The 23,604-nt window shown below is 51.9% G+C and overlaps 3 protein-coding genes across 3 annotated transcripts; 2 read left to right on the top strand and 1 right to left on the bottom strand.

Annotated features, from left to right (window-relative positions):
• Window positions 1-1,930: 1,930 nt before the first annotated feature.
• LOC309452932 (olfactory receptor 14A16-like) lies at window positions 1,931-2,866 on the top strand (the record flags this gene model as incomplete). Its single annotated transcript, XM_082077587.1, has 1 exon — window positions 1,931-2,866. One exon carries the CDS (start codon window positions 1,931-1,933, stop codon window positions 2,864-2,866), a length of 936 nt encoding a protein of 311 aa, XP_081933713.1.
• A 5,562-nt stretch (window positions 2,867-8,428) lies between these two features.
• On the bottom strand, window positions 8,429-9,391 carry LOC309452931 (olfactory receptor 14J1-like; the record flags this gene model as incomplete). Its single annotated transcript, XM_082077586.1, has 1 exon — window positions 8,429-9,391. One exon carries the CDS (start codon window positions 9,389-9,391, stop codon window positions 8,429-8,431), a length of 963 nt encoding a protein of 320 aa, XP_081933712.1.
• A 9,812-nt stretch (window positions 9,392-19,203) lies between these two features.
• Window positions 19,204-20,130, top strand: LOC309452930 (olfactory receptor 14A16-like; the record flags this gene model as incomplete). The annotated part of the gene is made up of 1 exon (XM_082077585.1): window positions 19,204-20,130. One exon carries the CDS (start codon window positions 19,204-19,206, stop codon window positions 20,128-20,130), a length of 927 nt encoding a protein of 308 aa, XP_081933711.1.
• Window positions 20,131-23,604: the final 3,474 nt, after the last annotated feature.

The following is a 23,604-nucleotide window of genomic DNA, read 5'->3' as shown; positions in this document are numbered from 1 at the left end:
AAGGGCCCTGGGCAATGTGGGAGGGACAGGACCTGATTTCCCAGGGCTGGGGGTCAGGGCTTGGTCATTTGGTTAAAGAAACACAATCAGGTTTACTCAGCATCACAGCCAACTTTACTTTGCTTTTCCTGACCTCCAGTTTTCTTCTCTAACCGAACCTGGATATTGTTTCTCAGTAGGTTCCCTCAGTGGGACCCATTAACTTTACAAGAAACTTTGGAGTTTGAATCTGACTTTGACTTCTTGAGAAGTTTCATCACCTTCCTCCAGGGTCCGAAGTTCATGGACTCAGCCCCAAAGCCACCAGAGGGGTCACTAAAGCGCCTTGGCGTGCTCCTGTGCTGCTGAGCTGGGCTGGGCTCCTGGGACACAGGGAGCTCATGGCAGCGGCAGCGCTGCAGAGAGACAGCTCTGCCCAGGAGCAGCTCCTCTGCACACGCAGCAGGGCTAAGGGCTCTGCCTGGGCATCTCAGGAGACGAGCAAGTCAGAGAGAGATTAAAGGTGGTCAGGACTGGCAGGATGACTGAGAGCTCACTGGAGGACAAAACCTTTGCAGCCCTTGCCATGGTAAGTCTCTGGTTGCAGGGCAGTGCAGCTGTAGCTCCTGGAGGCATCTCCTGAAACTGGCACAGGCACAGCTTGTGGGATCTGTAAGGACGGGGCTCTTGTCAGGCCATGTTGAACAGCTGTGAAGCCGGGTGATCACCCAGGGGTGCCCAGGGCTGTCCTGCAGAGCAGGGTCCCTGCATCCCAGGGCTGTGCCGGGCAGGGACTCTGCCGCCTGCCAGGGTCAGCGCTCAGCCTGCCCGGGAGATCCCATGGCAGCAGCTGTGGGGGGAAGGAGCGACCCCCGGCAGGGCAGGCAGGGAGCTTGTGGGGTTGAAGGGGGCTGTGTGGGTCAGGGCTGCTCAGAGCTCCAGATCCCCCCACAGACATGGCAGAGGGGCCTTCTGAACAAGGACATCAAGACAGTAACAGCCGCAAGGGAAGGAGTCTGTGCTTTCAGTTTTCCACTCTTGGTTGGCTGGGTGTGCAGTGGGAGATGGGGATTTATTTCTGTCTTTGGAGAAGACACTGAGACCCCAGTTCTCGTTCGGACTGGTCTGAGCTGCTCCTGAGCCCCTGCACACACAGAGCTGCCCCTGGGCAGTGCCAGGAGGTGTGAGCAGGACAGAGCTGAGCACACAGCGGGTGGGACGGGGTCTGTGACACTGACAGGGAGCAGACCAGGGACAGACACACAGCTGCAGGCAGCACAGACATGGGCAGGGACAGGGAGCTACAACCTGAAATGCTTGAGACGGGATTCAGGACCCCCTTTCGATCCCCCACAGTGCAGACACATCTCCCAGTGCAACCCCTGGTCTCCTCTCCTCCCCAGCAGACCCTCTGCCCCAAAGCCATGGGGTCCAGGTCACGAGTCTCCACCTCAGCAGCTGGACCTCCAGCTGAAGGGTTCCTGCAATGTGGTACACAAAAATGGTGCTAAAAGTACTTGCTCTCCAGTGTCATTATGTGAGTGGCAGCAGCACAGCCGGGTCAGGAGAAGGTTCCACAGCGTGTCCGTCTGCCTTTTTGTCTTTGCTGTACTTTCTAGCAGCACTGCAGTACCCTTCCCTGTTTCTCCACCTGTCCCTGGTGCTCCTGCTGTCTGGGGTGGGGTGCAAGTGTGGGTCAGTTTTTGTTCTGACACCAGCACAGGGGGTCTTGACCCAGAGCTGTGTTCATGGAAACCAGATGCCCAAGCTGCATTTTAAGCTGTGATGAACTGTTATTCAAACTTAGTAGAAAGATAGAATGAGCGGAAACATCCCTCCATCAGGATGCTGCTCCATGAGAAACAGCATGTTTATTTTGCTCAGTGAAGTCTCCCCTAACCTGTCACTGTTCTTTCCTCCTTGCACAGGTCCTCATGCCCCCAGTCAGCAAATGTCCAACAGCAGCTCCATCACCCAGTTCCTCCTCCTGGCGTTCACAGACACACGGGAGCTGCAGCTCTTGCACTTCTGGCTCTTCCTGGGCATCTACCTGGCTGCCCTCCTGGGCAACAGCCTCATCATCACCACCATAGCCTGGGACCAGCACCTCCACACCCCCATGTACTTCTTCCTGCTCAACCTCGCCCTCATCGACCTGGGCTGCATCTCCACCACTGTCCCCAGATCCATGGCCAACTCCCTCTGGGACACCAGGGCCATCTCATACTTGGGATGTGCTGCACAGATCTTTTCATTTGCCTTCTTGACAGCAGCACAGTATTCTCTTCTCACCATCATGTCGTACGACCGCTACGTTGCCATCTGCAAACCCCTGCACTACGAGACCCTCCTGGGCAGCAGAGCTTGTGTCCACATGGCAGCAGCTGCCTGGGCCACTGGGTTTCTCAATGCTCTGCTGCACACGGCCAATACATTTTCACTGCCCCTGTGCAAGGGCAATGCCCTGGGCCAGTTCTTCTGTGAAATCCCCCAGATCCTCAAGCTCTCCTGCTCACACTTCTACCTCAGAGAACTTGGGCTTCTTGTAGTTAGTGTCTGTTTAGGATTTGGGTGTTTTGTCTTGATTGTGGTGTCCTATGTGCAGATCTTGAGGGCTGTGCTGAGGATTCCCTCTGAGCAGGGACAGCACAAAGCCTTTTCCACCTGCCTCCCTCACCTGGCCGTGGTCTCCCTGTTTGTCAGCACTGCCATGTTTGCCTACCTGAAACCCTCATCCATTTCCTCCTCATCCCTGGATCTCGTGGTGTCCGTTCTGTACTCGGTGGTGCCTCCAGCAGTGAACCCCCTCATCTACAGCATGAGGAACCAGGAGCTGAAAGTGGCACTGAAGAAGCTCATTCAGTCATTTTTCTCTCAGCAACAATAAGTTACCCGTGTCTCTTCAGAAGTGATTTCCAGTTCATCTCAGGAACCTCCTGTGCATTGAGCATTTCATCTGTTATAACCATGTTTGTCAAGGAATTTCTTCACCCACGGCACTTCTCCAGAGCAGTGACTCAGAGGCCTGTCTACCTGTTTCTGGGGCCCTGGTACAGCTGGTGTCCTGTGTCACATCTCTGTAATACAGGTGTGGACCCATTTTGAAATCACTGTATTTCTGAAATTGGGGCCATCTTTTTGAAACACCCCGCAAAAGGGGATTTCCTCAGTCTCAGTATTTGGAGCTTGGGCTCTTCTTCCAAAGCTTTGGTCAGCCTGAATAAATTTCTTTCACAAGGCCATGCTGCTGTACTTGTGTTTTTCATGGCTCAGGGGAGGACATGGGGCACCATGTTACATCATGGTGCTGGTTTGAGTGTCCATCTGTGGGTGCCCAGTGTTCCTGGAGATGGTGAAGGACCTTCAGTGATCTGCCTTGGACTGTCTCGCTGTGGTTTCCAGGCACCACAGCCTGCTCCCTGTGCTCTGTGCTTCAGCAGGAGAATGAATGACCCACAGAACCCTGTTTCTGCATTCCCCAGCTCAGGGCAGGCTGCTCTGTCACTGCGGTAGCAGGAGCAGCATGACCAGCTCCTGGCCAGGAGTCGTGTGCTGGTGAGAGGGGCTGGCACAGGAGGGCTGCCAGCAATGGGTGTAAAGGCTCTCTTGGAAACAAGAGCAGGGGACAAAGGGGGGCTGGCCTTGCTTCCATCATGCCATGGCTGACCCCAGCCCTTAGGCTGATAGGCTGATCCTTCTCTCTGTGCCAAGCAATCTACCTATCCACCCATCTGTCCATCCATCCATATCAGTACTCCATCTGGGTGAGCTGCCCCATCACGTTTCTCATCCCAAAGAGATCATAGAATAATTTAAGTTGGGAGAGACTCTCAAGATCATTGAGTCCAATTATTAACCTAACTCTGGCACTAAACCATGCCCCTAAGAACCTCATCTATATGTCTTTTAAACACCCTCAGGGCTGGTCACTCAACCACTCCTTGGGCAGCCTGTTCCGATGCCTCACAAACTCTTCCATGAAGAAATTTTTCCTAATATCCAAACTGAATATTCCCAGGTGCAACTTGAGGCCATTTCCGCTCCTTCTACCACTTGCTACATGGGAGAACAGACCAACACCCTCCATGTTCCTTTCAGGTAGCTGTAGACAGCAATAAGATCTCCCCTCAGCCTTCTTTTCTCCAGGCTAAACAGCCCCAGTTACCTCCACTGCTCCCCATCTGACTTGTTCTCCAGACACCTCACCAGCTTTGTTGCCCTTATCTGAACTCACTCCAGCACCTCAAGGTCTTTCTTGTAGTGAGGGGCCCAAAACTGAACACAGGATTTGAGGTGCATCCTCACCAGTGCCAAGAACAGAGGGATGATCACTTGCCTGGTCCTGCTGGCCACACTATTCCTGATGCAGGCTGGGATGCTGGTGGCCTTCTTGGCCACTGGGGCACATGCTGGCTCATGTTCAGTCACTGTCCATCAACACCCCCAGGGCCTTTTCCATTGGGCAGATTTCCAGCCGCTCTTCCCTGAGCCCGTAGTGCTGCCTGGGGTTGTTGTGACCCAAGTGCAGGACCCAGCACTTGGCATGAAATTGAACAAGTCCAAGTGTTGGATTGTTCACCTGGGATAGAGTAACACTGAGTGCAAGTGTAGATTGGGAGAGAACAGCTGGAGAGCAGCCCTGCAGAAAGGGATCTGGCGTGATGGTTGGCCACAGGGTCAATAGGAGGCAACACTGTCCCCCAGCAGTCAAGACAGTAAATGGCATCCTGGGTGCATCAAACACAGCATGGCCATGTGGTCAAAAGAGGTGACTATGCTGCTGTATTCAGCATTAGTGCAGCCTCACCTTGAGTTCTGTGTGCAGTTCTGGGCCCTACATATTTTTACAACAAGGACGTAAAGGTCCTTGAATGCATCTAGACCATCCCCAAGCCCATTGGAGGCCCTTAGGAAGAGTTCCTCTGTCCAAATATCCAACCCAGCTTGCTGCTGCATGAACAACCAGGAGAAACTGCCCCTGGACCCTGGATGAGTAGCGAGATCCTCTCCTAATGTCAGCCATAAGGAAAAGGGAAAAGGTCCTCGTGGTCTCCCACTTTTATATGAAGTATTCACGTGAATGGAATGTTATACACAGTTGGTCAGTTTCTTAGTCACTTGTTTCTTGTCACCCCTCTCGCGAGATGTCCATCCATGCTTATCAATATGTTTGCATTCCATTGATAGGTTTACCAAAACATGGGTCTGGTTCTCCAGGAAAATGCAGTTAATATGAAGGCTTTAGCTGACAGGCAAAATTCACTGAAAGAGAAACTTGTTTTTTAGCAAAACCAGGACAGCAGGAGAGGACCTAGACAGGACAGCACCTGGATTGACATGCAGGCTGATCAATGAAATATTCCCTATGATTAGCGCCATGCTCAGTCTAAAGCTGGAGCCAGCTTTTAGGGCTTGTTACATCCGTTACTTTGGGTTTTCCCGCTGGTTTGGTCAGTCCCATTCAGAAGTTTCATTCTGTCAGGAGTTCGATGTCAGTTCGGCCTTTTGCCGTTCTGCCATTTTGCCGTTGGCCTTTGGGCCTTTCTGCCTGTTGCCCTTTTGCTCTCTCTTGCTGGGATGGGCTGTTCAGGACCAAGGTGCTCCCTTCTGCAGGACTGGCTGCTCCGTGTGACTGGAGTTACACGGGGGATAGCACTGAGTATATTTTCTTAATTTAATTTATCTATTTCTAATTAATTTACCTGGACTATTGTCAGTGAAACCAAGGACTTCTCTGGAGTGCAGCTGCAGGTGCAAATTGGTAGGAGGGGACACAGACAGGACAGCACCTGGACTGACATCCAGGTCAATCAATGAGCTATTCTCTGCCATTATTGTCATGCTCAGTATAAAGCTGGAGATGCCTTTTCCACCCCTTAGTTTTGGTTTTCCGGCCAATTTGCTTAGCTCTGTTTGGAAGTTCCATTCTATTGGGAGTTCAGTGTTCGTTCAGTTTTATGATGTTTTGCGGTTTTTCAGTTGGCCCTTGGGCCTCTCTGCCTTTTCACTTGTACTTTCTCTTGCTGGGATCAGCTGTTCAGGACCAGGGTGCTCTCTTCTTTTGGGCTGCCTCTTCAGCACAACTGGAGTTATGTGGGACATGGCACTGAGTGTCATATATTTGACTTTATGTATGTCTTAGTATATTATTAGTAGTAGTGTATTACTTTTATTGTCTTATTAATTTTTTGTCTAAACCCACAAGTTTCTCCCTTCCCTTTCAGTTGTCTCCCTTCTCCCACTTGGGGACTGGGGGCAGGATGTGAGCAGCTCTCATGGACTTAGTTGGTGGCTGTGGTAAAACCATGACAAGAAAGGGCAGTAGTAGCTTCAGAAATCCTGAAAATCACTTTCCAAGATGATGGGAGCAGGGAAACAGCATGAGGAAGGAAAACCATCAGAAACTGCTGCTCTGGAGGCCCAGAGTGGAGCTCAGGATAAAGAAATGTCATTCTGAGCACAGTGCTGTGGTCATTCAGAAGGACTCTGGATCAGCCATGACTTTGTGTTTCAAGGAACAGCTGGTGCAGATGGAGAGACAGCAGCACAGGTGGGGACACACTGGGGTGGGAACAAGGTGGGGAAGCGCATGGGGTATCTGCAGCCTGTGGCAAACAGCCACAGGCCTGGGACAGTGCAGGATGGACTGTGGTGGACATGGCCAAGGGTGAGGCTGAATGTCCCTGAAAGAGCCAAGGTCTTTGTCCCCTTGGCTATGGCTGATGCCACTGCCAACAAGGCCTAAGAAAAGACACAGTAGTCATGGCCATGGGGCCCCATTGTCTCCTTGCACGCCCCCAGGGAGACAAAGAGGTGTCACACCATTGTCCTGCACTGGGCATTGCACTCCCCACAGCCAGAGGAAGAACCTGAGCCACACGTGAGGGACAGGATCTCCCTTCCCAGGGGCAGGGGCTCAAGGCTTGGCCATTGTCCTTCATCAAACAAACCAAGGGCTTTCTCAGCATCAGAGCTGCTGCACTTTGCCTTTGCCTGATGCAATCACTGCCTCCAATTATCTGCTCTAACGAGTCCCTGGGGAGGCTTTGTCAGGAACAGCCCTCAGTGGGGCCCATTAATGCTTCAAGGTACTTCGGAGTTTGTTCTGACTTGGACTCTTGAGCAGATTCTTCAGTCTGTGCTTGGTATCTGAGGTTCATGGACTCAGCACCAAATACGCCATGGGGTGCATTAAAACACAGAAAGCCCTAATGAGCGATGTTTCTTTCTGTAATTTCTTCAAATCTTCCAGACTTGTAGAACTAACTGGAGAGGTTTCAATGGGACACTTGCTGATGAAGATTTCAAAGAAGATTTCATAAAGGAGGGTTTTTTCTTTCCAGGGTATTTTCTGTCATTTTCCGCTGTATAGAAGAAGTGACAGCAGCATTCTACACTGGACATTGAACCACAGGCTCTCCTGCTCTTCTCCTGGGATGTCCCATCTCCCCACAGAGCCTTTGCCCAAGGAGAGCACGCCTGCACTGGCCTGGCTGCCATTCCTGCACCCTGTCCCCACGCTGCCCACAGCCCCGAGCTGGGGGTTTTGCTCTGTAGATCAAGTTGGCTGTGGTGACTCTGTGGGGCCATGCTGGTCAGGCTGGGAGGCAGCCCCAGCTGGTGGTGGTCACTGCCACTGACCACGTCCCACACAAGTTCTTGGGTGGCCATGGAGGCTGCTCAGAGGGACCCTGCCTTATTCACCTTGTGCGTGGGTGCTGGCCACCAACAAGCAACACCTGAGCAACCAGCCTGAAGTCCCTCGAAAGCCACACTGGGACCATGATCTTCTCAAACTGAGCCCACAGAGAAACAAGCAAAGCAACAAGCCTCCTGAGAGTCTGTTACTAAGGAATGTTCTTCAGGGAACTTTGGAAGAAGACCTCACCCTTCAGGCACTGTGCTAAGGAGATGCCCTTGCTGATGGAGATGCTGTTGTGAGGCCAGCTCTGTCACAGCAGTGCCCACCGCCTGTCCTGGTCACAGGACTGACACAGCAGGACGGCGACCAAACCTTGGGAGCGCTCAGGCCTTGCAGCAACACAAGGGCTGAGAAGGAGAGTGTGGGAGTGGAAAGAGAAGGACTCTGGGCAGAACAAGGCTGGTGCTGCCTGGCAGAGCTGCTCTGCTGGGACTGTTTCCTCCATCTTCACACACAGACACCCTGTGCTGAGCTTCACAAAGGTTGCAGAGGAAGGATCTCAGACAAACAATTCACTGCAGGGTCATTTATTTTTTTAAATACACAGAGAGCACAGCTTCTCATTTACAAGGTATTTGAGTTGATCTATAAAGGTGGACAGAGATGTGGGATGAATAATAACATTTCTTTGAAGGCAATACTATCAGAGTTAAAAAAGCAAAACCAAACAAGTCTTCCCCCAACTCCAAAAATTCATCTAAAACTACAAAATATAAAAAAGACAGGTTGGACCCATCGTGAGTCATGTCATGAGTGATATACAGAATATGGGAAGTTTAATGCCTTTGTAAAGAATCCAGCCATTAGTTGCTTCAAGGCATCCTTGAGCTCCTGGATCCTCATACTGTAGATGAGGGGGTTCACTGCTGGAGGCACCACTGAGTACAGAGCAGACACCACCAGGTCCAGGGATGGGGAGGAGATGGAGGGGGGCATCAGGTAGGTAAACATGACAGTGCTGAGGAACAGGGAGACCACGGCCAGGTGAGGGAGGCAGGTGGAAAAGGCTTTGTGCCGTCCCTGCTCAGAGGGGATCCTCAGCACGGCCCTCAAGATCTGCACATAGGACACCACAATGAACACAAAACAGCCAAATATAAAACAAAGACTAACCACAATAAGCCCAAGTTCCCTGAGGTAGGAGTGTGAGCAGGAGAGCTTGAGGATCTGGGGGATTTCACAGAAGAACTGGCCCAGGGCATTGCCCTTGCACAGGGGCAGTGAAAATGTATTGGCCGTGTGCAGCAGAGCATTGAGAAACCCAGTGGCCCAGGCAGCTGCTGCCATGTGGACACAAGGTCTGCTGCCCAGGAGGGTCCCGTAGTGCAGGGGTTTGCAGATGGCAACGTAGCGGTCGTACGACATGGTGGTGAGGAGACAATACTCTGCTGTAGCAAAGAAAAAGAAAAAAAAGAGCTGTGCAGCACATCCTGAGTATGAAATGGCCCTGGTGTCCCACAGGGAATTTGCCATGGATTTGGGGACAATGGTGGAGATGGAGCCCAGGTCAATGAGGGCGAGGTTGAGCAGGAAGAAGTACATGGGGGTGTGCAGGTGCTGGTCCCAGGCTATGGTGGTGATGATGAGGCCGTTGCCCAGGAGGGCTGTCAGGTAGATGCCCAGGAAGAGCCAGAAGTGCAAGAGCTGCAGCTCCCGTGTGTCTGTGAACGGCACGAGGAGGAACTGGCTGATGGAGCTGCTGTTGGACATTGGCTGCCTGTGGGCATGAGGACCTGTGCAAGGAGGAACGACAGTTACATGTTAGGGGTGACTTCTCTGAGGAAAATAAACATGCTGTTTCTCCTGGAAAACCCCGTCCCTGATGGAGGGATGTTTCAGCTCATTCTCTCTTTCTACTAAGTTTGAATAACAGTTCATCACAGCTTAAAATGCAGCTTGGGCATCTAGATACCATGAACACACCTCTGGGTCAAGACCCCCTGTGCTGGTGTCAGAACAAAAACTGACCCACACTGCCACCCCAACCCCAGAGAGCAAGAGCACCAGGGACAGGTGGAGAAACAGGGAAGGACACTGCAGTGCTACCAGAAAATAAAGCAAGGACAGAAAGGCAGACGGGCATGCTGTGGAACCTTCTCCTGACCCGGCTGTGCTGCTGCCACTCACATAATGACACTGGAGAGCAAGTACTTTTAGCACCATTTTTGTGTACCACATTGCAGGAACCCTTCAGCTGGAGGTCCAGCTGCTGAGGTGGAGACTCGTGACCTGGACCCCATGGCTTTGGGGCAGAGGGTCTGCTGGGGAGGAGAGGAGACCAGGGGTTGCACTGGGAAATGTGTCTGCAATCGAGAGCATGTGAGAGAGGTTCCTAAATCCCATCCCCAGCATTTCTGGTAGCAGCTCCCCCTCCCTGCCCATGTCTGTGCTGCCTGCCGCTGTGTGTCTGTCCCTGGTCTGCTCCCTGTCAGTGTCACAGACCCCGTCCCACCCGCTGTGTGCTCAGCTCTGTCCTGCTCACACCTCCTGGCACTGCCCAGGGGCAGCTCTGTGTGTGCAGGGGCTCAGGAGCAGCTCAGAAAAGTCCTAACGAGAACTGGGGTCTCAGTGTCTTCTCCAAAGAGAGAAATAAATCCCCATCTCCCCCTAAACACCCAGCCAACAAGGGTGGAAAACTGAAAGCACAGACTCCTTCCCTGGCAGCTGTTCCTGTCTTGATGTCATTGTTCTGAAGGACCCTGTGCCATGTCTGCGGGGGATCTGGAGCTCTGAGCAGCCCTGACCCACACAGCCCTCTTCAACCCCACCAGCTCCCTGCCTGCCCTGCCGGGGGTCGCTCCTTCCCCCCACAGCTGCTGCCATGGGATCTCCCGGGCAGGCTGAGCGCTGACCCTGGCAGGCGGCAGAGTCCCTGCCCGGCACAGCCCTGGGGTGCAGGGACCCTGCTCTGCAGGACAGCCCTGGGCACCCCTGGGTGCTCACCCGGCTTCACAGCTGTTCAACATGGCCTGACAAGAGCCCCGTCCTTACAGATCCCACCAGCTGTGCCTGTGCCAGTTTCAGGAGATGCCTCCAGGAGCTACAGCTGCACTGCCCTGCATCAGAGACTTACCATGGCAAGGGCTGCAAAGGTTTCTCCTCCAGTGAGCTCTCAGTCATCCTCCCAGTCCTGACCACCTTTAATCTCTCTCTGCCTTGCTCGTCTGCTGAGATCCCCAGGCAGAGCCCTCAGCCCTGCTGCGTGTGCAGAGGAGCTGCTCCTGGGCAGAGCTGTCTCTCTGCAGCGCTGCCGCTGCCATGAGCTCCCTGTGTCCCAGGAGCCCAGCCCAGCTCAGCAGCACAGGAGCAGCCCAAGGCGCTTTAATGACCCCTCTGGTGGCTTTGGTGCTGAGTCCATGGACCTCAGACCCTGGAGGAAGGTGATGAAACTTCTCAAGTAGTCAAAGTCAGATGCAAACTCCAAAGTTTCTTGTAATGTTAATGGGTCCCACTGAGGGAACCTACTGAGAAACAATATTCACGTTTGTTTAGAGAAGAAAACTGGAGGTAGAGATGACAGGTCAGGGAAAGCAAAGTAAAGGTCTCTCTGATGCTGAGTAAACCTGGTTGTGTTTCATTAACCAAAGGAACAAGTCCTGACCCCAGCCCTAGGAAGGCAGATCCTGTCCCTCCCACGTTGCCCAGGGCCCTTCCTGGGACAGTGTGATGTGGGGCTGTGCAAGGCCAAGGGCAGGACTATGGTCCCACACCTCCCAGGTTCCTGGCTGGGGACAAGGAGGGTTTTGGAGCTCATTGACAACATCTTCCTGACACAGGTAACTGAGGAGTCAGTGAGGTGAGGTGCCCTGTGGGACTTCACACTTACAAACCAGAAAGAGTTGTTCAGGATGGAACAGTCAGGGATGGGAAAGTGGAGCTGAGGCTCCTGGGAGACGAGAACAAGGCCAAGAGCAGGATTTCAGGAGAGCAGGATTTGGCTGCTGAGGGACCTGCTTGGGTCCTATGGGATATGACCTTGGTGTGTGCAGAGCTTTTCTCTCCCATCTCCTCCCTCCTCTCTCCCACCTGCTGTTGTGCAGTGTTTTTTACCCTTTCTCAAATACAATATCCCAGAGGTGCTGCCGGCATCACTGAGTGGCTCAGGTTTGGCAAGGAGTGGGTCCATCTTGGAGCAGCTGAAATCAGCTCTTACTGACGTTGGTCAAACTCCTGTTGTCTTCTCAGAGCGGTGACAACTGTAGTACACCCACACTCACCCCCAGTTCCAAGACTTTGTCATGTAAACCCAATAGAGAGGTACAATGTGTTGGGTGTTACAAACTACTTGATCATGCAGAAGAAATGGAAAAGATCTCCTGTCAGCAACTCAAGGAGGAAGTCTCCAGTCAATGAGCAGGTTCCTATGGAGAACTGTAATTGCTCTGACATTAACTGGCCTGGCAAAGTGGCAAGTGCCAACAGTCCAGAGGATCTTGGGCCAATTCCTTAACATGTCTGCATCGTGGGCCAATGAGAGTGATGCTCACCTGGATCTGGAATTGGGAAACAAGGAAACCCTGGTGAGGGATGTGAACATCAGTGTCCACCTTGGCTGTTGTGACCAGGACACAGTGGGGTCCCAGGCACCAGAGAGGAGGGAGGAAGGCCAGCAGCAGAGCACAGGCTGGTGGAATCCAGAGGAGAAGACTATGTCAAACTGGGGGGGCTGATTCAGGTGGTGCCATGGGAAGCAGCCCTGAAGGGTGAAGGAGCTCAGGAAATCTGAGCAGCCTTACAGGACAGGGTGCTCCAAGCACAAGAATGATCTATCTGAGAACCAGTGAAATGAAGCATTTATCTCGTGAGGCTGCTCGTCTGAACTGATGGAGCTCCAAGGCACAAAGGCAGCACACAGGAGGTGGGAGCAGGGGAAGCTGCAAAGGAGGAATTTAGAAACCTTGGCCATAGATGCAGAAAATATGCCAAAGCTGTCCTGGACTTGATACCTGCAGGGGAGGCTGAGGGCAGCAAGATGAGCTGACACAGCTTTCTTACAGTAAAATAGTACACATGGTGAACGTGGGCCTGCTGCTAAACTTTGTAAGAGTAGAATCAGACGGGACTGAGGTTCTTTTTGGCTTCTTTGCCTCCATCTTCACCAGCAAGGTCTCCTGGGACTTTGTTCCTGAAGGCAGGAGTCTGGAGAACACCCAGCAGTGGATGGGGCTCAAGTCAGTGGTGACCTGAGCAAACTCAGACACCATTACAGAAAAGGAGATGGGTCACTTGACCAGCTCCTGAGCACAAGTATTGCTGTGCTGTGGCACCTGAGATTGCCAGGGACACTCCTCATTCACATGGTGATTTAGGCACCCACTTTTCCAATGTATTCAGTCTTTATCAGGAGATGCTCCAGAACAATATGAACAGGAAACTGCTGAGACCACCTGTTCTGGAAAGGGAGGGAAGGGCGAGCAGGGAAGGAAATAGAAGAAATTTGGCTTTATTGCTATTTATTGTGGAAATGCTCTCTGTTTGGTTATTCCTGAAATCTCCCTAATCATCCACACCTGACTTGAAGCCTTTAGGAAAATGATGCACGGAGACTTGGCATTTGAGAGTATTTTAGATGTTAGTGAGCCTTCTGCTGCCATGATCCTGAACTGCAGATACTGAGAGAATGAACAAACCTCTAATGAAGTGAAAGGCAGAAGCAAACCCCAAGGTTCTGAGGGTGTTTGGGACCCCATGAAGGGCCATCACTGACACAGCTGTGAAGGAAACAACCAGTGCAGGTCCCTGTCCCTGGAGACTGCTGAAGCAAAGACTTGGAGACGCTGGTTCCAGTTGGTGAGGGCCATGTGGAGGTGGCTCTGATGCCATGTCAGCCCTTGATGCTTGTTCATCACCAGAATGGCTGAGCCCTGACCCCTGGGACCTGGTAGATTTTTCTCAAATGTTTTTCAAGGCTTTTCCTGTGGTCAGTGTGAGTGTATTGTGTTTTGGGGTGGGTTTTATGTCAAGTGCTGTTACTTTAGCTGCAAGGCTCTGGATTTCTGTGGAGTTGGAAATGCCCGTGAATTCCTCACAACTCATCCAGCTTCTTGCATACACCTGGCAATGGTCACCAATCACCTCAATGTACCAGTCTCACACTTGCTTGAATCCCCTATTTGGATCCATACCCATCACTCCAGGAGGTTCATGGATCCACCAGGCTCATGGATGATTCCTGAGGACCATCCAAGTGTGGGCAGTGTAAGAGAGGAGCAGAGCAGGGTCAGCTCCTGGGCCATGACTGAGCACAGCCACCCCAGCAGCAGCCGTTCCCCATCTCCCAGGCACAGCCATGCCCACACCATGCAAATGGCACTGCCATACATGATTAGCCCAAGAGAGGCCTTTCTTCCTTCATATTTCCAGGAAAATGTTCCTCCTGTTCCTCCTCCACCTGCAGACATCAACTGCTTTCCATTTCTGGGCTCAGACATGGCTGGAAGGGTTCACTGAAGCCATCACCATCTCATTGCTTCTCCCTGACATGCCCTGACCCTCTCCCACACCTACAATGGCCAATCACGGCTGCTCAGGCCTCCTGCTCTTCAGAAGAGGCCTCGAGCTTCTTGGTTCTTCCTGGTGCTTGTTATAAACTTCCTCGCTCTCTCCAGAGTTCACGGTGAGCTTTCTTGTCAATAACGGCCCCTTTATGACCATGTTTCAGTATATAGTTGCGTTTTTATGATCATTTGTGCAGAAAGGGCAGTCACAGGACAGCACCCAATATGTCAAAACTGATGCCGAGTGAAATGCCGTAAAGCCCTGATGAGTTCCCCTGTGTCTGTGTCTCTCCTGGAAGGAGTCTGTCCCGAGAAGGGGATCCAGCTCCTGCCACTCTCTGCAGAGGCACATGAGCAGTGTCCATCACCTGGGGACACAAAGGGTGACGTTTGCCAGACCACCCTTCATCTGAACCATTAGATGTGTGCTTGTGGATGGGGTATGGAGCCTTATAGTGCAAATGTTTATTTAATTGTCATTGCCAGAGGGGCTACCACAGATGCAGAGTACTATTTTATAGATATTTAAATATAAGCATATAAAACTGACATTCCTAGACAAATCACACAAACACTTGAAGGATTATTCATGCCTTAAACATGATTATCCACAGAAGTCCCACCAGCTTTACATCTCAGGAAATGGGATCCAGAGTCCAAGGGCAGGATGGTTTGGGCTCTGTGCTGGGATCTGGAAACTGAAACGTGCTCCCATCTCCCAGCCCCCTGCCCTCCTCAGTGAGGGTGTGAGACATTCTGCAGCGAGGGCTGAACTCACAGCCATGACCAGTATCTTATGTCCAACTGCAGCCAATGGTGTCCTGACAGCTCAGGATTGGAGCTTCCATTGCTGGAGGTGTTTAAAATATGTGGAGATGTGGCACTTTGGGACATGGTTTAGTGATGGTCTTGGCAGTGTTTGATTTACAGTTGGACTCCATGTTCTTAAGGGTCTTTTCCAGCATAAATGATTCTCTGATTCTATGACTTGGGTTTAAACCATTTCAATTCCAACACTTCCAGGTTCTCTCAGAGGCAGCTGTTGTGTGGCACAACTGTCCTGGCTCTCCAGGCAGGTTGGGCACTGGTTTGGTGTCTGCATTGGCAGTTTTCCCTTTCTGGGGTAAAAGGCTGTTGAGCAGAGACAGTTGTAGAGATTTGGGTCACAGGGGTTTGCAGCAATCCTGTCAAACTCTGAGCAGGATGAGCTTTGGGGCCCAGGGAAAATGGAGATGGGCTGAAGGATGTTTGTGAACAGTGGTGCTGTCACTAGTAACAGTAGCAGAATACTCTGTATTCTTGGTTATGTTGATGAATTAAAGCTCTTTAATTTCCCTCCCAGCAGTCATTCTCACTTCTCAAAATACATATTGCATCTCAGTACTTGGCCTCTTGTATGAAGTCCTTGGAACAGTGTTTTCTCCCACTTCCACCTTTTTTATCATTGAAAGAATACACCTGTTGGTCAGAATTTCTCCCAAATCACCCCTTCCATCCTTTTTCTCCTTTCTTTTTCTGGTGTGAGGGGCAGGTGGCATGGGGGAGTTGTTTCCTTTTTAGCCAAAGAAAGCCAAGGAACAGATCCCAGGTTAGTGAAAAGGCCCAAAGGAAGTCAGAATCTCTATGTGGTGTGCACTGACAATACATTGTTCCCTACATTTCTAATCTCTGAAGTCCCAACTGTGCAGCAGAGATTGGAGTTATAAGCCCCCTTCATCTGCCCTGTTTGGCACCATGTAAAATGGAACTACCCCAGTCAAGAAGTTGGTTTTGATTCTCTTCACAGCCTGGAGCAACACATGGGCCAGGAGATGAACCAGGATGCTCAGAGAGGACTAAAACTTCTTGGTTCTTAAAGTTCCGGTGTTCCCTGGAATCTCAGCAGACACGTTGTGCCAATTGCTCGGTGCAAGGAGCTGGTCAAGAGCCTTGTCTCCATTTCTATAATGATGGATTTGTGTCTGGCTGATGTGCAGACTCTGTACATGGATGTTGACACCTGTTGAGCAACCTGCTCTGAAAGGGTTAACAACATGGGCTGTTCTTTCTGGAAGGGTATTAGGACAGCAAAAAATAAAATCTTGGCTCAGGGCTAAAGAGAAAGGATGGAAAAGTTGTGGTCAGGACTGTTTGGGGGCACTTGTAAAGCAGCCCTGCACCTCATGTGAATTATTCCTGTGGTCAGGGAGAACCTGAGAGCTCTCCCTAATTTGAAAATCACAGAAACACAGAATGGACTGGGTTGAAAAGCCCTCAGAGATCATCCAGTCCAACCCTTGTTCCAACTCCAGTCCTTTTACTAGATCATGGCACTAAGTGCCATGTCCAATCTGAGTTTAAAAACCTCCAGGGATGGTGAGTCCAGCACCTCCCTGGGCAGCCATTCCAATCCTGACCACTCTCTCTGCACAGAATTGCTTTCTAATATCCAGCCTAAATTTCCCCTGGCAGAGCTGAAGCTCATGCCCCCTTGTCCTATTGCTGATGCCTGGGAGAAGAGCCCAATCCCCAACTGGCTAGAACTGCCCTTTCAGGTAGTTCTAGAGAGTGCTGAGCTCAGCTCTAAGCCTCCTCTTCTCCAGACTAAACAAGCCCAGCTCCCTCAGCCTCTCCCCATGGGTCTTGTGTTCAAGTCCCTTCCCCAGTCTTGTTGCTCTTGTCTGGACCCGCTCCAGCACTTCAATCTCTTTCCTGAGCTGAGGGGCCCAGAACTGAACACAATACTCCAGGTGTGGCCTCCCCAATGCAGAGCACAGGGGAAGGATCACTGCCCTTGTCTTGCTGATGACGCTGGTTTTGATACAGAGTCTCCTCAATCTCCATGAGCTTTCCAAGATGGTGGAGAGTGGCCTCACTGTGACATCGTCCTGCTGTCCCAGCTCCTGGGATGCTGCCCCTGCTGTCCCATAGACTGGAAAGGATTGTGTTAGTTCCAGTGACCCCTGACTTGATCCCCATCCGCTGCTGGTTGTTCTGCCTCCAGTCACAGAGGCCTGGGACACATGGCTGGTGAAGATGGAGGACAAGAGGACACAGGGATTCTCACCTCTTTCCCTTATTAAATTCTTCAGTGGCCACACAGGGTCTTTGTTTCTCCTTTAACTGTTCCTGCAGTAGTAGCAGCTCATTATGGGGCCCTTGAATTGCCTTCCAGGTCTAGACTGAGTTCTGATCTGGACTGTTGCTGTGCTTGGAGGCTGCTGTCCTTGAGACCAGATGAACTCACTCCTGCCACCCTGCCTGGCAGTTCATTCCATCTGTGTCACAGCTCTGTCTGCAGCACTGACAGCTCCAGCTCCCCAGTCGGGTCCCTGGCTGAGGACATTGCCTCACATCTGGGCTGAGCCACCCCAGCTGTGGCACCAGCCCAGCTCTGACCTGCCACAAGAAACCTGGTACCAAGTGTCCAAGAGCCCATGTGTGCAAAGGCTTTGAATCAGAGCACAGACATGACATGGCCAGAGATTGATGAATGTCTCTCTAGACCTAGGAGTGTAAAACCAAAACAAAATGCCTGAACTCATTCAACTGAACATATTCCTCCCCCGGCTTGGACAAATTAGATCCTTTGCTGTAACATTCCTGGTGTCCTGTCTAACGATGGGACAAGAAAAGTTGATTCTCATACTAATTCATTGTTTAATACAAAGAACACAATGATGTGTCTCTTCAGAGGAGAGAGAATCAACATCACTGATTACTTCAGGTTGTTTGAAAGGATGTGCCCCTGGAGCCCCAGGGACACTTGGAGGAGCCCAGAGGGGACAGAGAAAGGGACATCATGGGCTGCTCCTGTGCTGCTGAGCTGGGCTGGGCTCCTGGGACACAGGGAGCTCATGGCAGCGGCAGCGCTGCAGAGAGACAGCTCTGCCCAGGAGCAGCTGCTCTGCACACGCAGCAGGGCTGAGGGCTCTGCCTGCAGCACCGAGGGCACAGGAGCCAGGCACAGAGAGGGGCAAGGCAATGGAGGGGGTTGGTTTCTGAGGATTCAATGAGACAATCACAGTTCTAACACGGTAAGTCTCTGGCTGTAGGACAATGCAGCTGCATTTCCTGGAGGGAGACCTTAGGCTGGTACATCCCACAATTTACAGGATCTGTCAGGTCTCTCTCACAGTATCTCTGTTGTAGAGGAGAAGAACACACTCCAGAGCAGGGCTTCCCTGCTGCACTGTCAGAGGGACAGGGAATGATGACAACTTCTGCTGAGGGTGACTGCAGGGGGAGCACCCAGGGGTGCCCAGGGCTGTCCTGCAGAGCAGGGTCCCTGCACCCCAGGGCTGTGCCGGGCAGGGACTCTGCCGCCTGCCAGGGTCAGTGCTCAGCCTGCCCGGGAGATCCCATGGCAGCAGCTGTGGGGGGAAGGAGCGACCCCCGGCAGGGCAGGCAGGGAGCTTGTGGGGTTGAAGGGGGCTGTGTGGGTCAGGGCTGCTCAGAGCTCCAGATCCCCCCACAGACATTGCAGAGGCTCCTTCTGAACAACAACATTGATACAGCAACAGCTGCCAGGGAAGGAGTCTGTGCTTTCAGTTTTCCACTCTTGGTTGTCTGGGTGTGCAGTGGGAGATGGGGATTTATTTCTCTCTTTGCAGAAGACACTAAGACCCCAGTTCTCGTTAGGACTTGTCTGAGCTGCTCCTGAGCCCCTGCACACACAGAGCTGCCCCTGGGCAGTGCCAGGAGGTGTGAGCAGGACAGAGCTGAGCACACAGCGGGTGGGACGGGGTCTGTGACACTGACAGGGAGCAGACCAGGGACAGACACACAGCTGCAGGCAGCACAGACATGGGCAGGGAGAGTTTTGCCCCAGAGCTGTGTTTATGGAAACTAGATGCCCAAGGTGCATTTTAAACTATGATGAACTGTTTTTCTCACTTGGGAGAAAGAGAGAATGAGCTGAAACATCCCTCCATCAGGGAGGGGGTTTTCCATGAGAAACAACATGATCTTTTCCCCAGAGAAATCTCCCCTAACTTGTCACTGCCTATTCCTCCTTGCACAGGTCCCCATGCCCACAGGCAGCCAATGTCCAACAGCAGCTCTATCACCCAGTTCCTCCTCCTGCCGTTCACAGACACACGGGAGCTGCAGCTCTTGCACTTCTGGCTCTTCCTGGGCATCTACCTGGCTGCCCTCCTGGGCAACGGCCTCATCATCACCACCATAGCCTGGGACCAGCACCTGCACACCCCCATGTACTTCTTCCTGCTCAACCTCGCCCTCCTCGACCTGGGCTCCATCTCCACCATTGTCCCCAAATCCATGGCCAACTCTCTGCGGGACACTAGGGCCATCTCATACTCGGGATGTGCTGCACAGCTCTTTTCATTTGCATTCTTGATGGTAGCAGAATATTCTCTCCTCACCATCATGTCGTACGACCGCTACGTTGCCATCTGCAAACCCCTGCACTACGGGACCCTCCTGGGCAGCAGAGCTTGTGTCCAAATGGCAGCAGTTGCCTGGGCCACTGGGTTTCTCAATGCTCTGCTGCACACGGCCAATACATTTTCACTGCCCCTGTGCAAGGGCAATGCCCTGGGCCAGTTCTTCTGTGAAATGCCCCAGATCCTCAAGCTCTCCTGCTCACACTCCTACCTCAGGGAACTTGGGCTTCTTGTGGTCAGTGCCTGTTTAGCTTTTGTGTGCTTTGTGTTCATTGTGGTGTCCTATGTGGAGATCTTCAGGGCCGTGCTGAGGATCCCCTCTGAGCAGGGACGGCACAAAGCCTTTTCCACCTGCCTCCCTCACCTGGCCGTGGTCTCCCTTTTTGTCAGCACTGGCATGTTTGCCTACATGAAACCCTCATCCATTTCTTCCCCATCCCTGGATCTGGTGGTGTCTGTTCTGTACTCGGTGGTGCCTCCAGCACTGAACCCCCTCATCTACAGCATGAGGAACAGGGAACTCAAGGAGTCTATAAGGAAAGTGATGACTGTTTTCTTTTCATAAGCTGTAATGAAGTGACCTCCTGCTTCTGCATGTCACTTGTAATATAACGCATTACTAGTTCAACCTGAGTTCTGTAGCTTTTGTGGTGTTTTTGTTTTTGTTTGGTGTTGTTGTTTTTTTTTCTTTTTTTCTCTTTGGTGTTTTCTTTTCTTGGTTGTATTAATGCTGTCCACAAGCAAAATTATGTCTTCTGTGTCCATATCTACCTGTCTGGTGTGTCCCATAGTCTTTGTGTAAATAAGGACCCGTACTCTCCGTGTGTATAAAGTGAAATAAAGGACCCTGCAGTGCCTTGTTTGCCCAGAATCCTCTCTCTGGGATCTCTGGTGCTGCAGGAGCCATGGCTGTGTGCTGAGGGGGAGTGAGCAGGAGCCACCCTGAGCTGGGTCTTCCTCCCATCCTGACCAACGTGAATCTGCGGACTCACCCCATGGCCCTGGGCACCACAGCCCACTTGCTCTGCAGAGCAGCAGCACCAGGTCGGAGCTGTATGGAGCATGGGAAGGGGGTCAGGAACAGCTGGCCAGGTCTGCACAGATCAGCTCTCTTGGGAAAGGGCTCTGTGGGGAGACGGGATGTTCCAGGAGAAGAGTGGGGCACTGTATGTGTGCAGAGAAGACATGGAGAGAGAAACCCTTTGCTGTAGGTGGCAGCTTGGGGCAGGTGGCCCTGGCACTGTGGCCGCAGGACCTTCCTGAGGATCTCCTAGGCCAAATGTCTCATGCTGTCATGGGGAGCCAGTCTGGACCTGGGTCTGCAAGCTGCCTGTGCTGGAGACCCTCTCAGCATGATGGTTGGATGAACATTCTCACTGTCCTTCATTCTCACTGGTCCCCACTGCTGTGGGACCAGTTCCAGTTCCAGTGTGGCTGCTCTGCCGGGCTGGGCTGGGGAGAGGGCAGGGGGGTGGCACAATTCAGGAAGGGGTGGGAGGGCTGAACTGGCAAATGCCCCAGAGAAGAAAATACCAGTGAACGGCTGAAGTGTGTGAGTGTGCAGGGCTGGCACACAGCAGTGTCCTCTCCCAGCCAGGCCTCCTGGGAGAGCCCTGAAGCACCAGCAGAGCAGGGGCTGGTGTGTGCCCATGGTCATGGGACAACCTGGGGAAACTGGCCCAGGACAGTCACCACAGACCAGCCCCTCAAAACCACCATTTCCTGCACTGGCCCTTCACCCCAGTTGAGAGAGGTTGTTCATCCCTCAACACAAGGACACTGAATGAGTAGGTCAGAAGCCAATGTTTCCACTGTATGGATGAGATATGAGCATGCATCTCATGTACATAAGATGAACCCCACTCAGTACAAACTCCATCAGCTATTCCTGCATGTTCCATGAAGGCCTGAATGCAGGACTAGGATGTTCTGCCTTGAACTGAGGTCCCCATGTCCATTTCTCATGACGTGGGACATGAGGATGGCCATGCCTAAGGATCTGGACATGCTGGATCATGGGGCTGAGGCCTATTGTCTGAGACTTAACAAAGCCAAGTGCTGGGTCCTACACTTGGGTCACAACAACCCCAGGCAGCGCTAGAGGCTCAGGAGGAGCGGCTGTAAAGATCCCTGGTGGATAGGGATGTGCAGGTGTTGATCGATATCTGGCTGAATATGAGCCAGAATGTTTCCAGGTGGCCAAAAAGGCCACCAGCATCCTGGCTTGTATAGGAATAGTGTGGCCAGCAGGACTAGAGAAGTGATTGTGCCAATGCTCTCGGCACTGGTGAGGCTGCGCCTTTAATCCTCTGTTCAGTTTGGGGCCCATCATCTCAAGAAGGACATTGAGGTACTAGAGAGAGTGCAGAAGAGACAACGAAGCTGCTGAGGGGCTGGAGCACAAGTGTGATTTGGAGCGGTTGAGGGAGCTGGGGCTGTTCAGCCTGGAGAACAGGAGATTGAGGGGAGACCTTCTCACTGTCCACAACTGCCTGACAGGAGGTTGGAATGTGGCGAGTCTTGGTCTCTTCTCCCATGTAGCAAGTGATAGGACAAGGTGAAATGGCCACAATTTGCACTAGGGATGGTTTAGATCGGATATTAGGAAAAAAGTATTTCCCAGAAAGGGTTGACAGGCATTGGAACAGGCTGCCCAGGGCAGTGGGGGAGTCACCACCCCTGGAGGGGTTTAAAAGGTGTTTAGACAAGGTTCTCAGGGACATGGTTTAGTGCGAGAGCTGGGCTGTGGTTGGACTCATTGATCCCAAGGGTCTCTTCCTATCAGAGTATTCTACGATTCTATGATTCTACTTCAGATGAGAGTAGGAGCTAGAAAGAGTAGGAAGGAGAATGGGGAGAATCACAGGCTGGTCAGCTTGTATCTGTCCCTGGGAAGGTGATGGGACAAATCCTCCTGCAGCCATCTGCAGGCACTTGAAGGACAAGAAAGAGACTTGTGAACTAAAATGGGCAGGGGAAAGACAGGCATGTTGTGGGTATGAAATTGTGCCAGGCCTTGGACATGGTCTCTTGTGGTGTCTTTATAGCCCAGTTGATGCTGTTTGGGCTGAAGAAGTGGATGCTTGGTGGGAAGTTCACTGAAACATCAAGCCCAAATATCATTTGCGATGCAGTGTCCTCTGTGCAGTTAGTGTGTCATCCCCCCGTGACCAGCATTTGGGCCAAAACTGCTGAAGGTCTTTATTCTCCCTTCTGTGCTGTGACGGAGATGATACAAAGCTGAGAGAAGACCTTGAAGAACCTCACCTGGTCACCCTGCTTTGGGAAGGAGAGTGAAGCAAGAAGATGTTCAGGGCTCTCTTCAAACCTGACTGACTCTATGATTCAACGAATCTTTCCCCTGGACATGTTTCTGAATATAGAATATCTGCAGAATAGAAAAGAAAAAAAAAAAAAAAAAAAAGAGACAGAAAAGGAGATAGAAATGATGTCAACATAAAAAAAGCAGTTACTGCAAAGAAAGTTTCTCCACTCAAACATTAAGGTGGAAATACATTTGTTTAATTTGATACAACAAGCATATTATTATCTGGTCAGGCCGCGGACTATGGGGAGGGGCATGGATGGGTTCGGTATTATGAGGTCAGCTGAGTCTCAGACACTCATAATCCAGGCGGAATCATGTGGCTGTGAAGGGGACAGTGGGGTCAGTTCTGTGTCTGGAGGTGACAGCCCAGCAGCAGGGACATGGCTGGGAAAGAACCTCTGCCCAAGGGCCCACAGGTCTTACCCAGGAAGAGAGACGGGTTGTCATGTCCATCCCACCTGAGAACATGACGGGACATGAGTAGGGACATGGTTGTGTCTGTCAGAGAAGCTGAAAGGCCAGCAGCACTCATGGGATTTAGGAAATCAGGGTGAGGTGACTTCTCTCTGGTCAGGTAAAAGACCACAAGAAGCCTAACGGGTTGGGTTCCCTGCATGAAGGGCAGTTTGTGAGATGGTCGAGCTTTTCTTGATAGTAGGAAGAAGCAGGAAAGAGCAAAAAGAAGTCTACTTGGAAGGTGAGGAATGGATA

Source organism: Streptopelia decaocto (assembly GCF_964273445.1).
Source record: "Streptopelia decaocto genome assembly, contig: HAP1_SCAFFOLD_58, whole genome shotgun sequence".
NCBI classification, from domain to species: Eukaryota; Metazoa; Chordata; class Aves; order Columbiformes; family Columbidae; genus Streptopelia; species Streptopelia decaocto.
Note: the sequence above shows the minus strand (reverse complement) of the source record. Positions and strands in the feature narration are given on the sequence as shown.